The following is a 15272-nucleotide window of genomic DNA, read 5'->3' as shown; positions in this document are numbered from 1 at the left end:
CTCTAGATGGGACGCCTGCGTGCCAGGTAGGAGCAAGAGGTTAAGAGGTTAACAACACTGTCATCTCAGATTTTCAAAATATGCTTTTCAACCATAGCTACACAAGCATTTGTGTAAGAGTATTGATAGCTAGCATAGCATTAAGCCTAGCATTCAGCAGGCAACATTTTCACAAAAACAAGAAAAGCATTCAAATAAAATAATTTACCTTTGAAGAACTTCGGATGTTTTCAATGAGGAGACTCTCAGTTAGATAGCAAATGTTCAGTTTTTCCAAAAAGATTCTTTGTGTAGGAGAAATCGCTCCGTTTTGTTCATCACGTTTGGCTAAGAAAACCCCCCGAAATTACAACGCCAAACTTTTTTCCAAATTAACTCCATAATATTGACAGAAACATGGCAAACGTTGTTTAGAATCAATCCTCAAGGTGTTTTTCACATATCTATTCGATGATAAATCGTTCGTGGAAGTGTGCTTTCTCCTATGCATATAATTTTGAGAGCTAGCACATTTTCTTTCATTTCATTTGCGATTTTCATGAATAGTTAACGTTGCGTTATGGTAATGAGCTTTAGGCTATTATTACGCTCCCGAATACGGGATTGCTCGACGCAAGAAGTTAATAGCCTTCCAAAACTTTCTAGGGTGATTCAGGTTATCAGTGGTAACAGACATAAAATATTCAGACTTGGCCTTCCTGAGAAGAAAAGAACACTTGTTTCGTAACTGCCTAAAAATAAGCCAATCATCATCAGAACATGATTTCCTTGCTTTAGGCCAGGCTAGATTACGGTCGTGAATAATACAAGACAGCTCAGAAGAAAACCATGGATTATCCCGCCCTTTTCTCACTATCTTAGCTACTGTTGTATCAACATGTTTTGACCATGACAGTTTACAATCCAGGGTTACTCCAAGCAGTTTAGTCTCCTCAACACGCTCAATTTCCACATGATTTATTACAAGATTTAGTTGAGGTTTAGGGTTTAGTGGATGATTTGTTCCAAATACAATTCTTTTAGTTTTTTTTAATATTTAAGACTAACTTATTTATTGCCACTCGTTTTGAAGCTGACTGCAGCTCTTTGTTAAGTGTTGCAGTGATTTCACTCGCTGTAGTAGCTGATGTGTATAATGTTGAGTGACGCAGGTCATTAGTAAAGATTGAACAAAAAGTAAGGGGCCTAGACAACTACTGTCATGGAAATTCTAACCAGAAAAGAAGAGAGACTGTAGATTCTTCAAACAACAACTTTTATTAAAGAATTGCAATTCTGGAGTGGTTAACAATCTCTCAAAAGGTTTTTATTATAAAAGTACAACCCCCCTTTGGGTGGTGTGACAACCAAACAGAACAATAGCCATGAGGAAGCACTGGTTGGTGACCCCAATGTACAGCCAAAGGACTATGAGAAGCTGCGGTTGCCTGTGGTGAGGTCTTGTTGATAAATGTCACGCAATTTCTAAATGCTCATTGTCTCGACACTGTTTCAAAAAGGAACCGAAACCATTTGTCTTGCTCGTCTCTCAGAGCTTAGTCCAGTCTACTGCTAAATTTGGCCTTAAGTCCAGAACCATGAGTCAGTCACTTAGACAAAGGGGAGTGTTCTAGTAGAGGGAGCAAGTCACATTCGTACATTGTGACTTTAGTTAAATGCATAGATACACTGGATAAATGTTATAACAGCAATTTTGCCACCATCCTGCCCTGGGGAATGCCTGATTCTGCCTGGATTATGTTGGCAAGGCTACCATTAAAGAAACACTCTGTGTTCTGTTAGAAAGGTAACTCTCAATCCACAGTATAGCAGTAAAGCCATAACATGTACATTTTTCCAGCAGCATACTATGGTTGATAATGTCAAAAGCCGCACTGAAGTCTAACAAAACAGCTCCCACAATCTTTTTATTATCAATTTCTCTCAGCCAATCATCGGTCATTTGTCTGAGTGCCATGCATGTTGAATGCCCTTCCCTATAAAATGTGCTTTTATTTACTGTAAAATAACATTGTATCCGGTCAAACCATTTTTTTCTCCAAAAGTTTACTAGGGGTTGGTAACAGGCTGATTGGTTGGCTATTTCAGCCAATAAAAGGTGCTTTACTACTCTTGAGTAGCGGAATGACTTTTGCTTCCTTCCAGGCCTGAGGACACACACTTTACTGTAGGCTTAGATTGAAGAGATGGCAAATAGGAGTGGCAATATTGTCCGCTATCATCCTCAGTCATTTTCCATCTAAGTTGTCAGACCCAGGTGACTTGTCATTGTTGATAGACAATAATAATTTTTTCACCTCTTCCACACTCTGAATTCAAGATTATGGAATTCAAAATTACAATGCTTGGATGTGTAGGTTCGGCATTTGTTGCTGGCATGTCATGCCTAAGTTTGCTAATCTTGGGAGCAACGTGAGGGAGCAACGTGACCAGCGACGACGTCATGAATATAAAATATATTTGGCTGTGTGTGTGTGTGTGTGTGTGTGTGTGTGCGTGCGTGCATGCGTGCCTGCGTGTGTGTGTGTGTGACTCAGTCACCAGATCTCAACCCAATTGGGACATTTTGGAGCAGCACCTGAGACAGCATCAACAAAACACCAAATTATGGAATTGCTCGTGGAAGAATGGTGACACATTCCAGACACTTGTAGAATCTATACCAAGGCGCATTGAAGCTGTTCTGGTGTCTCGTGGTGGCCCAACGCCCTATTAGGACATTTTCTGTTGGGTGTTTCCTTTATTTTGGCAGTTACAGTACCTGTATCTATTATTAGCTAGCACACAACATGATTTGGAATTACTAGTCCAGTTTCTATTTGTTCCACACAGTTGATGTTGTTTCATCAATTACAACATGCAAGGTGAAAAATATTTTTGTTTTAAGGACGTGAATTGAGTCCAGAGATTTAAGTTCTTCATGTCAACTTTTAATATATCACCAAGACGCTGTTGTTTATACTAATGTGCATAGTGGGGTCCATTTAGAAATTTGTAAACCTTTGCCACGCAGCATTTCCCATTCCGTTCATAGACACTTTTCCCCTGCCATGCTACAGTATTGGCAGCAGTATTACTCCACAGTGGTCTATGGTCTGAGGGGAAGAAATTAAGTATTTTATAAACTTTTGGTGAAATTTGTGAAAATGTCAAACCATGATGACATAAACACATGGCGTTTCATGAGACAAATACCTATGTGTGTTAATTACTTATAAGTCACCAAAACAGCAGAATTATATTCTATGACTTTACAAACTGTTATTGTTATTTTTTATTGATACAGATTACATTTGACAAATAGCAAATCAGAAAAAACTATCAGAAAAAAACCATGCATGTGCAGTTCAGCAACTCACCCAGTATGTGTCATTATTTAGTTAGGATTATTTTGATCTCTCTCATGACATGCTCTGAACTTTACATTCAAAACAGTCATTAATTAACCATAATATAATGCTGTGTGTTATTACTCTGTAACAGTTGCGTAACTGTACACAAGTACAATGAATTATCTTCCAAATGAATATGAGACGTGAGACACTTCCTTGGTCTCACGTCTCTCTGGATTGTTTTGATTTAGATTGGGATCTAAACACCACTCTCTTATGATCCCGTGTGACACATCCCTTGAACTGACTCTGGTATTTTACCTCATGGCATCAGCAGGAAAATGCATTAAAAGACATTAATCCATGTGTCCCACTTCAAAGAGATGGGTTCAGATATGGAGCCCCAAACAGAGGGACATTGAGAAGTCCTGACACCACCCCCTGAGAAGGGCACTATGGCCTGGGCGGTCTAGATGGCTGGTCCAACAGCATATCACTACTGTCACAGTATGCTGTTTAACTTTGGCGATTGGTCCTGTTAACTGAGACTGATTTAGTTTAAGGTCCGAAAAATGACTACTATATCCTATTGGCTGACTGAATTAACCTACAGTATCATGACATTTGTCCTCATGTTTTGGCAATCAGACTTTATTGTAATAGGTCAACTGAAAGCATGTTGAGTAGGCCTGTATGATAAAGAGGAATGAGTATTCTGTATTGAGGTAGAGCTTGGTTTTAGGCAATAAAATGCCTCCATTCTAGTCAAACAACCCCACCAATTTCTATGTGATTAAAAAATACTTTATTTCAACTTTAATCGTTGTCCTATCAATATTTTCTCAGGACTTGTTAGTGGACTGTCATGCCGTCTCTTTCGAGAAGTGCTTTTCTTATTAAATAATGTATCCGACCAAGTCTAGATTCATAAAATGAGTAGATATGACATAACTTGCATTATTTATATCCAAACATCTTTTTATGGCTGTCAGCCTTGGGATGTTGTAACATTATATATGATCTATGCAATTAATTCCACAGTGAAAACAGAGGCTGTTAGTGGGAGGTTACTAAAGTGTTTTAATGAGCTGACAGCTCTGGGGGGGTCTGACTGAGTTGTACTGTAGGAGACTGTTACTCTCCTGCCACGTCTGCTACTGCCTCAATAGGCCTGACTGTGCTCTCAGCACTCTACTCCACTCCCAACCACATACTCACTCCCCTTCATATCCATCTCTGACTGTTAGTGTCTGCGATTACTGAAGACACCATTCAGAGTGACATTTGAACAAAGATTTTCTATACTGCTAGAAGAAATGGTGCTATAAAGAACCAAAGATAACCATTATTTGAAGTAGTGTTGCCTTCTGTGAGATGTGATTCTGAGAATGACTGAACTGAACTGTCCTGTTCTTGTGTTCCAGTACCCAGCAGCCCTGATGAACCTAGGGGCCATTCTCCATCTCAACGGGAAGCTGCGGGAGGCGGAGACCAACTACCTGCGAGCTCTGCAGCTGAAACCAGACGACACCATCACCCAGTCCAACCTGCGCAAGCTGTGGAACATCATGGAGAAACAGGGCCTCAGGACCATGGGGCTGTGAGTTAGCTCTCCAGCCAGCAAGCCATCTGTGCAGCAAGACTGGGGAAGAAGTCACCCTCAGAGGAGAGAGGGAGGAGAGACTGGGAAGGTGAGGAAGGGGGAGGACAGCAGAACGCTCCTCGTGACTGTCTGTTGTGAGGAGCACTACATTGGATGATGACATTCTGGAACTTTGTCCAAAAAGGGTGCTCTCCCAGGATCTGTGATTCTTGAACAGAGCACTTAACTTGAAGTGGGCCATATTTTGTGGTTAATTAGGTTTTGAATTAGTTATAGATTCTTAAAAAATATTTAAGGACAACGTTTGTCCTGGGACAGTGCAAGATTAAAAGTGTGTGCGAGTGACAGGAAAAAAAACTTCCCAAGGCGCTGCCCTCTGAGGCAGGAGCAGTGGAGTAGAAGTTACTTTTACTCACCGTCTAATTATGTTCTTCGTCTGAAGTCAGTTCATTGGCTTCTGTGTATATCAGTGGAACTCGTGGCATGGTATTGGAGTTTACAGCTTTATCAGTTGTAAACAGCTTTATCAGTTGTTCTCAAATGTAACACTCCCACTGGGTACAGACAGCAGTTCAACATCTAGTTTTGATTTACATTTGGTTGAGTTTTCAACTAACATGAATTCAATGTTAAATCAACAACAACAAAATCACCATGTTATTGGATTTAAGTAAAAAGTTGAGTGAAAATAAGACAATTGCCTTACGTTAACTATTTTCAAATCCAATCTGTTTTCCACGTTGGTTCAACGTCATCGCGTAGAATTTGGGGGTGGAAATTACATGAAAACAACCTTGACTCAACCGGCTTTTGCCCAGTAGGCAACTAGTGGAGGTCAGGGTTGATTAATTATTGATTCCGAATGCCTATGAGATTTCACTGATTTGACATGTTGTTGGACATTGAGACCTACAGCACCATGCCTGCAAACGATATGTAGCAGATTGTTGAGCATCATGGAGTGATAAAAAGGGAACCCGTCATTGAAAATAAGAATTTGTTCTTAACTGACTTGTCTAGTTAAATAAAGGTAAAATAAAATTGTTGCCAAAAAACACAGTGGTAGTTGTGAAATAATACATCTGTCAGATGGAAAGGTGAAATGACTTTGAACTAAAAGAAATGTCTGTCATTATTTGCAAACTCTATTATACCTTTCTAATTGAAGGTGTGAACCTATTCCATGTAAATGTAGCAGATCATTTCACATTCCTTCAATAAGCTTGTTGTTTCATAGAGAGACATCACATGGCTCCTGTGTAGGCTACTCATGTGTCCTTGGATATTTGTCTTATAGGACAGTAATGTGTTATGAAAGGAAATGGCCAACTACCTTCCGATGGTACTAACATTAGCCCCTCTAATTTGGCATGCTAGCTAGAGGTTTGGACATTACCAGAGAACTGAGGACTTCCTCTTCCTTCGTGATTCATACTGATGACCTGTCTTCAGACATGATTAGAGGACAGTTGGAAGCCATTACTGATGACTGAAATCTCCTAACCAAAATAGCGGTCTAATCGATGCACTCCTTTACATAACAATGCACAGCTATAGTTTGTCTGAGGGAATCTTTTTATGTAATATTGCTTTGAAAACGTAAATGTTATTTTATTTGTATGTATACATGAAGTTTAATATATACAGTAAAAAGCCACATACATTATAATGGAGACAATAGTCTGACTTGCAAGGGAAGGTCAGTGCCCAGCAGGTTCAGTACCTGTAAGATATGAAGGATTTTCCATAGTATCAACACATCATGTTCTCTCACTCTTTTCGGTCTTAAACGTCCATTTTGTATATATTATGTGTAATTAACATCTACTTGGTGCTTGTCATTAAAACATTTACCACCGTTTATCAACTTACATTTGGAAGGAAGAAAAAGTATTTTGGAGATGATCCCGCTATGACATTTATGTTTATGGTAAAGAAGCCCACAGCCACCGGGCGGTTTAATATTTGTAAGTTATTTCTTTGTGTTATCTTGGCATATAAACCAGCTGGTACTGTGTTAGCTTTTTAAATGTATGTTGAAGGAAGTTCGTAAGATAAATATTGATCCATTTCCCTTCAAGAAATGTGATATACCTGTACACGTTTGTCTGGAAGACTTTGCCTTGCATTATGACTGAACAAAAGTATTATACAGCTATTTGATTCTCAACCCCATTTTCTGACAGGTGTATCTTGATTATGCTAAGATATTGCATTTGATGAAAAAAACTAAGTTCATCATAGACAATAAATTCAATGGCTAGCAAAAAGTCAAAAGTATTCAAATATTGCCATTTCTTTTGCTGTTCTTTTGCTGTCTCTGCAGTCACCCCATCCATCCGAGGTCATATCCAGTGCTTTATGACGTTAGTAGTCTGATAGTTGCCTTGTTCTTTCTTGAACAAAAAAAATGATAGTTGCCCTGTTCCACTCTGTACGTAACCTCTGTTCTCATGTCCTGCTGCCGGTATTGGAGTCACAGCATGGCACTGTGTCTGGCTGGAGCTGGATGGTCTTACTGGTTGTTACAGTGCTGACGATTGTGATCGTCTTGACCATACAGCACAACACTGTACAACACTGTGTTGTATATAGCTATGGTCACCATGTCTATCTATCTGTTATAGTGAAATGTTGAACTAGGTTATCACAATAAACTATTCTACCTTCACACCTTCCACCCCACTCCTACAACCCCCATCACAAGTTGTGCTAATTTCTCTTGTGGATAAATTGTTTATGAACAAATTATAGTATGAATGAAGATGGAAATAAGTGTTTCATTCTGTCTCTCTGCTCAGGGATTTCAAGCGGTGGGTTGTATTGCTGAATCATACTCACGGAGCACTCGGAGAGTTTACTAAATTAAAGTTTTATTTTTTGAAAGTTGTTGTATTTGTATAAATTATCAAGATTTGTAGCCTTTGCTTAAACGATGCGCCAGTATAAACTTTCCCAATGTTGCTTTTTTTCCACAATAAAGTAATGGTGTTCTGCTTTCATTGTCTGTCTGGGTATTTTAGGGAGATAGTTTTGGAGAGTTTATTTTACATTTACAGTACTTTAACATGTCGCACTTAGCCTCAAAAACAACATTCCCATGACGTCCTTCTATATACTGATATACAGTGCATTCGGAAAATAATTTTTCCACGTTTTCTTACGTTACAGCTTTATTATAAAATTGATTAAATTGTTTTTTCCCCACATCAATCTACACACAATACCCCATAATGACAAAGCAAAAATACGTTTTTACAAATGTGTGCAAATGTATTAAATATAAAAAACTGAAAATATCACATTTGTATAAGTATTCACACCCTTTACTCAATACTTTGTTGAAGCACCTTTGGCAGTGATTACAGCCTCAAGTCTTCTTGGGTATGACGCTACAAGCTTGGCAGACCTGTATGTGGGGAGTTTCTCCCATTCTTCTCTGCAGATCATCTCAAGCTCTGCCGGGGTGGATGGGGAGCTTCGCTGCACAGCTATTTTCAGATCTCTCCAGATATGTTAGATCGGGTTGAAGTCCAGGCTCTGGCTGGGCCACTCAAGCACATTGAGACTTGTCCCGAAGCCACTCCTGCATTGTCTTGGCTGTCTGCAACAGGGTCGTTGTCCTGTTGGAAGGTAAACCTTCACCCCATTCTGAGGTCCTGAGCGCTCTGGAGCAGGTTTTCATCAAGGATCTCTTTGTACTTTGCTTCGTTCATCTTTGCCTCGATCCTTACAAGTGTCCCAGTCCCTGCCTCTGAAAAACATCCCCACAGCATGATGCTGCCACCACCATGCTTCACCGTAGAGATGGTCCCAGGTTTCCTCCAGATGTGGCGCTTAAGCATTCAGGCCAAAGAGTTCAATCTTGGTTTCATCAAACCAGAGAATCTTGTTTCTCATTGTCTGGGAGTCTTTAATTGCCTTTTGGCAAACTCCAAGCGGGCTGTCATGTGCCTTTTACTGAAGAGTGGCTTCCATCTGGCCACTCTACCATAAAGGCCTGATCGGGTTCTTGGTCACCTCCCTGAACAAGGCCCTTCTCCCCGCTCAGTTTGGCCAGGCAGTCAGCTCTAGGAAGAGTCTTGGTGGTTCCAAACTTCTTCCATTTAAGAATGATGGTGCCCACTGTGTTCTTGGGGACCTTCAATGTTGCAGCTATTTTTTGATACCCTACCTCAGATCTGTGCCTCGACACAATCCTGTCTGAGCGCTACGGACAATTCACGGACAATTCAACCTCATGGCTTGGTTTTTGCACGGTCAACTGTGGGACCTTATATAGACAGGTGTGTGCCTTACCAAATCATGTCCAATCAATTTAATTTACCACAGGTTGGTAAATCAAGTTGTAGAAACATCTCAATCAAGTTGTCAAAACATTTCAAGGATGATCAATGATAACAGTATGCACCTGAGCTCAATTCCGAGTCTCATAGCAAAGGGTCTGAATACTTATGTAAATAAGGTATTTCTGTTTTTTATTTGTAATAAATTAGCAATAATTTTTAAAAACCTGTTTTCGCGTTGTCATTATGGGGGTATTGTGTGTAGATTTCTGAGGATTTTTATTTATTTAATCAATTTTAGAATAAGGCTGTAATGTAACAAAATGTGGAAAAAGTCAAGGGGTCTGAATACTTTCCGAAGGCACTGTGTACAGTCCGTAGGCATAAGGCATATTTACCTCCTATTCACAAAGGGTATCAGACATAATGGGGTGGTCTTGCAGGCTACGGAAAAAGGTTTTTGAAGGCATTTGAAGTTCCCCTGCAAATTTGTTAAAATGTGTCATACAATCAGCTCAAACTGATCTCCTGCTTTCATCTTTGTACAACACAAAGGGGAAGTAAACATTCCCATATGGATAGGAAGGGTGGATAACACAGTGTCTACATGTGGCCTGCCTGTCTTGCCCCCTCCTTCCCCGCCCCATACCCCGCACCCCGCTGACAAGCAGAAGTCCTACCCAGTAACCCTCTAGACATGGGAGGCAGTCTTGTGGTGTTTCTCATGTGTGAGCCTGAAGGCTACTCGCATGATGTGAACACCCCATGGTGACCAGGGTTCCTTATTGATTCATTCAAAATGTCATGTGCAAAGGCCATTGTCATTGTCTGTTCCATTTTGGAACTGTATTCTCCCAATGCAGGTGTGCTCTTATCATAACAAATCATGATCAAACATGTCAGAAAGCAGGGCTGTGGACATTCCCTTTCAGATGCTAACCATATGCTATGGTTGACTTGGACACCATTCCATAAATGCACAAGCAGTTAAAATACATTCTGTGCATGTGTGGTGACTGCCGTTAGAGTGGAAGCCTATGTTGCGCAATGCCAGTTCAAATCCATTTTTATTTGTCACTATTTTCTATTGTGGCTAATGCTTTCTCCATTTGCTCCACTCACGTCTCCAAATTAATTAAAACGTTAATCCGTCTCCTCGTTGCCAAAAAGTGAGGTAATAGTTCTGAAATGAGAGAAACAGGCACACATGTAAAGGGTGTTCACGCAGAATATCTCCACATCATAATATTTCTTATTTTGCCTAGCTATATACAGTTGAGCAAAAAAGTATTTAGTCAGCCACCAATTGTGCAAGGTCTCCCACTTAAAAAGATGAGAGAGGCCTGTAATTTTCATCATAGGTACACTTCAACTATGACAGAGAAAATGAGAAAAAAAAACAGAAAATCACATTGTAGGATTTTTAATGAATTTATTTGCAAATTATGGTGGAAAATAAGTATTTGATCAATAACAAAAGTTTATCTCAATACTTTGTTATATACCCTTTGTTGGCAATGACAGAGGTCAGAGTGTTCTTTGACAGCTCTTTGGTCTTGGCCATAGTGGAGTTTGGAGTGTGACTGTTTGAGGTTGTGGACAGGTGTCTTTTATACTGATAACAAGTTCAAACAGGTGCCATTAATACTGGTAACGAGTGGAGGACAGAACCTCTTAACCTCTTGGAACTACCCATTCCGGAGAATTGTCATCAACTGACACTAATTAGCATAACGCAACGGACAAAAAATATTACTAGAAAATATTCATGAAATCACAAGTAAAATATATTGAAACACAGTTTAGCCTTTTGTTAATCACCCTGTCATCTCATATTTTGAAATTATGCTTGACAGCTAAAGCAAGACAAGCATTTGTGTAAGTTTATCGATAGCCTAGCATAGCATTATGCCTAGCTAGCAGCAGGCAGCTTGGTCACGAAAATCAGAAAAGCAATCAAATTAAATCGTTTACCTTTGATGAGCTTCGGATGTTTTCACTCACGAGACTCCCAGTTAGATAGCAAATGTTCCTTTTTTCCATATAGATTATTTTTCTAGCCGAAATAGCTCCGTTTGTTCTTCATGGTTGGCTGAGAAATCGACCGGAAATTGCGGTCACGACAACACCGAAAAATATTCCAAATTAGATCCATAATATCGACAGAAACATGGCAAACGTTGTTTATAATCAACCCTCAAGGTGTTTTTCAAATACTGTATCTATTCGATAATATATCAACCGGGACAGTTGTATTCTTAGTAGGAGCGACAGAAACAATGGCCGCATTTGTCTATTACGCACAAATCACTATGAGAGCCACCACCCGACCACTGACGCAATGTTGTCGTTCACGCTCATTTTTCAAAATAAAATCCTGAAACTATGTCTTGTGACACTAGACACATTAAGTAAGCCATAGAAAAAGGAATCTCGTTGATATCCCAGTCACTGCTCAATAGGGACGCATAGAAGGGACTCTTATTTAGAAACCGCTGCGTTCCTGATTGGATTTTTCTCAGGCTTTCGCCTGCAATATCAGTTCTGTTATACTCACAGACAATATTTTTACAGTTTTGGAAACTTTAGTGTGTTTTCTATCCTAAGCTGTCAATTATATGCATATTCTATTTTCTGGTCCTGAAAAATAGGCCGTTGACTTTGGGAACGTTATTTTTCCAAAAATAAAAAAAGTGCCCCCTAGTTTCAAGAGGTTAAAGAAGGTCTGTGAGAGCCAGAAATCTTGCTTGTTTGTAGGTGACCAAATACTTATTTTCCACCATAATTTGCAAATTAAAAAATCCTACAATGTGATTTTCTGGATTTTTTTTCTCATTTTGTTTGTCATAGTTGAAGTGTACCTATGATGAAAATTACAGGCCTCTCTCATCTTTTTAAGTGGGAGAACTTGCACAATTGGTGGCTGACTAAATACTTTTTTGCCCCGCTGTACCTATCAGCATTACAGGTATTTATGTACCACTAATAACTCCATCAGGCATTATTAGCATGCCATAAGGATGTTATGGTCAATAATAGTAAGTATAGTCACTAACTAGGAGAGCAGTGATGCGCTTGGCCATTTTTCATAATACATGTATTGTTCGCTGCTGCCAGATGGGAGCTTTTGTATGCACACCTACATGACAGAGCAGATTGAGAACCTTGTATTCTAGCCATGTAAGATGACCACGACGACGCTTTAAACGTTATAATGAAAAAGGTCTGAACTCACTAAAAAACGTTCCATCTCTGAGGAGCACATCTCATGCGATCTGATATCCTGCTTCTCTATCAATAAATGCACATTTTCATCAGGGCATTAAGCATTAAGTCATGGATTCCCTGTGTCCAGCACCCAAGGAAATACATCACATCTGTCTTCCATTTTCATGACCTACTTCATCACGTTACGATATTGCCTTTTGCATCCAGAGGAGTCCGAGCTGGAAGAGAGGGGCTTACCATTTCCTTATGAGGGTCTTTTTCTTATTATGTTGTTATATGGCAAATCTGCCAGCTGTTATCAAGCAAATATTTTGCGGAATGCGCCGGTGACCTATCGGGGCTTTGATCTGAGCGGCATGGGCCAGCCGCTCGGAGCGAACATGCGGCGTCTTTAGAGCGGATCGCTGTGCGTGACGCATGGAAGTCTTTCCCTCTGGACCCAATAGCCATTGTTATTGCTTAACAGAAGAAGCATTAGAACGAGGATTAGGCACGAAATGCTTGACTCAACAATAAGGTATCTTAAGGTATCTCTCCAAGACACTGCTTCATATTATTGAAGGGTCTTTTTTAGCTTCAGGAAATTGCATTTATTTTTGCATTTCTGTGGAAATACTCCTCTCAATGCTCTCTGATCCAGAGCTTGCAGAGGTACATTATCAGTTGAGAAAACATTTTCAGGCCCTGGGGATCAAAGATGCTGGAATGATGGTAGGCCCTCTCTTCCTCTGCTTTGTAGACAATGTCTGAGCTAGGGTTGCAAAATTCCATGAACTTTAAATACATTTCCTGGTTTTCCAGAAATCCTGGTATTTGCAACCATAGACTGACTCAGAACTAACTCAGGGAAACCAACAGAGAAAACCATCCATTTTGAACGATTAAACCATTCCATAAATAGTAGTTATTGTCCTAAATGCTTGTGAAGATAGTCTTTACTGAAGTCACATGAATCTGTGGATTAATACCAAACACTGCGGCAAATGTACCTATAGCTAAATGTAGTCTACTTTTGAAATTTCACATGCCACAATCTGCCTACATACTTCCCTTATGTCAAATAAATCATCTTAGCTGAGAGTAGAGGACAAGTAAGTCTTTCCGTAGTAGGGCCTGCAGAATCATCTCTGACATACTATATTGTATGGTTTATATATTTGTAAATTTTTTATTTAAACTTTATTTAACTAGGCAAGTCAGTTGTCTTAAAGGGTGAGATACCGTTTTTAAACATTCCTTTTATTGAATTCCAAAATATTTCGTACAACCTTTAAGACATGTTTGAATTAAGTAACCCATTTGAATAATATTTATTTGTTTTATGTAAAAATAAAAATAAACCTTGGATGCAGGTCTTTGTACATTATTACAAACTTTAATAAAACATAATGTTCATAACATACCCAATGTAGGAATAGACTATAAAATAATACATGTTTTTTTTCAGATCTTACAGTTGTCTGCGCCAGACCCTAGCTTGAGAGAAAAGAGCGCTACCCTTAGTTAAATGGGGGGGGTATACATTTTCAAAAATTAACACCTACATTTTAACACACGTTATAATAATTCAGTAATATAATTCAACATTTATTTTAACTATTTCTTACAGATATATGGGGTCCTGTTAGCCCTGAACATTATCCGTTTCCAATTCCCCATCACAAAGTCTTTTCCGCGCTCCGTCGAAGCTCTGTCCACTTTCCTGCCAGGGAAAGATCCGCCTTCGAACTTGTTGTTGTTCCGGGGTATGTCTCAACGATAACCTAGGCCATCGCCGTAATTGTTCACGATTTTCGAAAAGACTGTCCAGCTTATTCATCAGGGTTCGGAAAATGTGGTAATTGCGCCATTTAAAACTGAACATTATTTGAAAAAAATTTACATCCTTGCATGCTTTGGAGGATACATATGGACTGACCGTTTTCATAGCATTTGACCTGTCAAATTGTTCACATGCTAAAATTGTCACTCTGGAGTCCGGGGTATACCCCATGGAAGTGACTCTCAGGGCCATTAGATCCTGGCGTCCACAGAATTGTTCTTCCAACGCATATCCTGGCAGCCTTGAAGCACTCATGGCACGTTCCATTTGACACAAAGCTAGCCTTATTTTAAGCCATTCTCGCATCCTTAGCGCTAGAGAAAAAGGCTCGGGTTCTGCACGATAAAAGGGTTGGGACACGCTGTCTGTGAATATCTTAACCGTAGATTCCTCCGGGTTGAATATGTACGAAATATGGCCCTCGCTTGTACACAGAAATCCGTTAAAACATTCGGGAGCCTCTACCAAAATATCCTCCAAGCTTTTGGCGTTGGGTTCGTGACATGAGCTACAGAGCACTCAGAGAATTCCCCTTGTAGACATATTTTTAGATGCTTAATATTCAGGTCTTAAAAAATGGCTTGTTCTGGACATTTATATAATGCTGAGGCCCCAGCGCTATCTATAGCCCCAGACATTCCTGCTTCATAGATAACAACCATAAGGGAGATAAAACTGGGGGGGCATGGGCCCCAAAAGTTCAAACACCCTCTAACACATGACCACACGAACAGGGGGGGGGGGGCACATATTCTGTACATGTCATCAGGTCATAAGGTCAGCAATCAATCAATTTTGACACATGCCGTATCCTATTACTCTCTTGTGTGTGTGTGTGTTGGAGTGTCAGTGTGAGTGTGTGTGAGTTAGTGTGTAGAGTCCTGTGAGTATGCATAGAGTCTGTGCAGCTGTTTCGTTAGCTATTTAGCAGTCTTATGGCTTGGGGATAGAATCTGTTCAGGAGCCTTCAGACTTGTTGCTCCGGTACCTCGTGCCATGTA

General features: G+C 39.8%; 1 protein-coding gene across 1 annotated transcript in view; it reads left to right on the top strand.

Annotated features, from left to right (window-relative positions):
• Nucleotides 1–7933, top strand: part of LOC115134069 (protein O-mannosyl-transferase TMTC2-like) — a 165775-nt gene extending 157842 nt beyond the window's left edge. The window contains exon 12 of the mRNA XM_029667654.2: nt 4757–7933. Coding sequence (XP_029523514.1) covers nt 4757–4936 — 180 coding nt within the window. The 3' untranslated portion in view covers nt 4937–7933. The remainder of the gene's footprint in view (nt 1–4756) is intronic.
• Nucleotides 7934–15272: the final 7339 nt, after the last annotated feature.

This window comes from Oncorhynchus nerka, linkage group LG9a (genome assembly GCF_034236695.1).
Source record: "Oncorhynchus nerka isolate Pitt River linkage group LG9a, Oner_Uvic_2.0, whole genome shotgun sequence".
Classification (NCBI taxonomy): domain Eukaryota; kingdom Metazoa; phylum Chordata; class Actinopteri; order Salmoniformes; family Salmonidae; genus Oncorhynchus; species Oncorhynchus nerka.
Note: the sequence above shows the minus strand (reverse complement) of the source record. Positions and strands in the feature narration are given on the sequence as shown.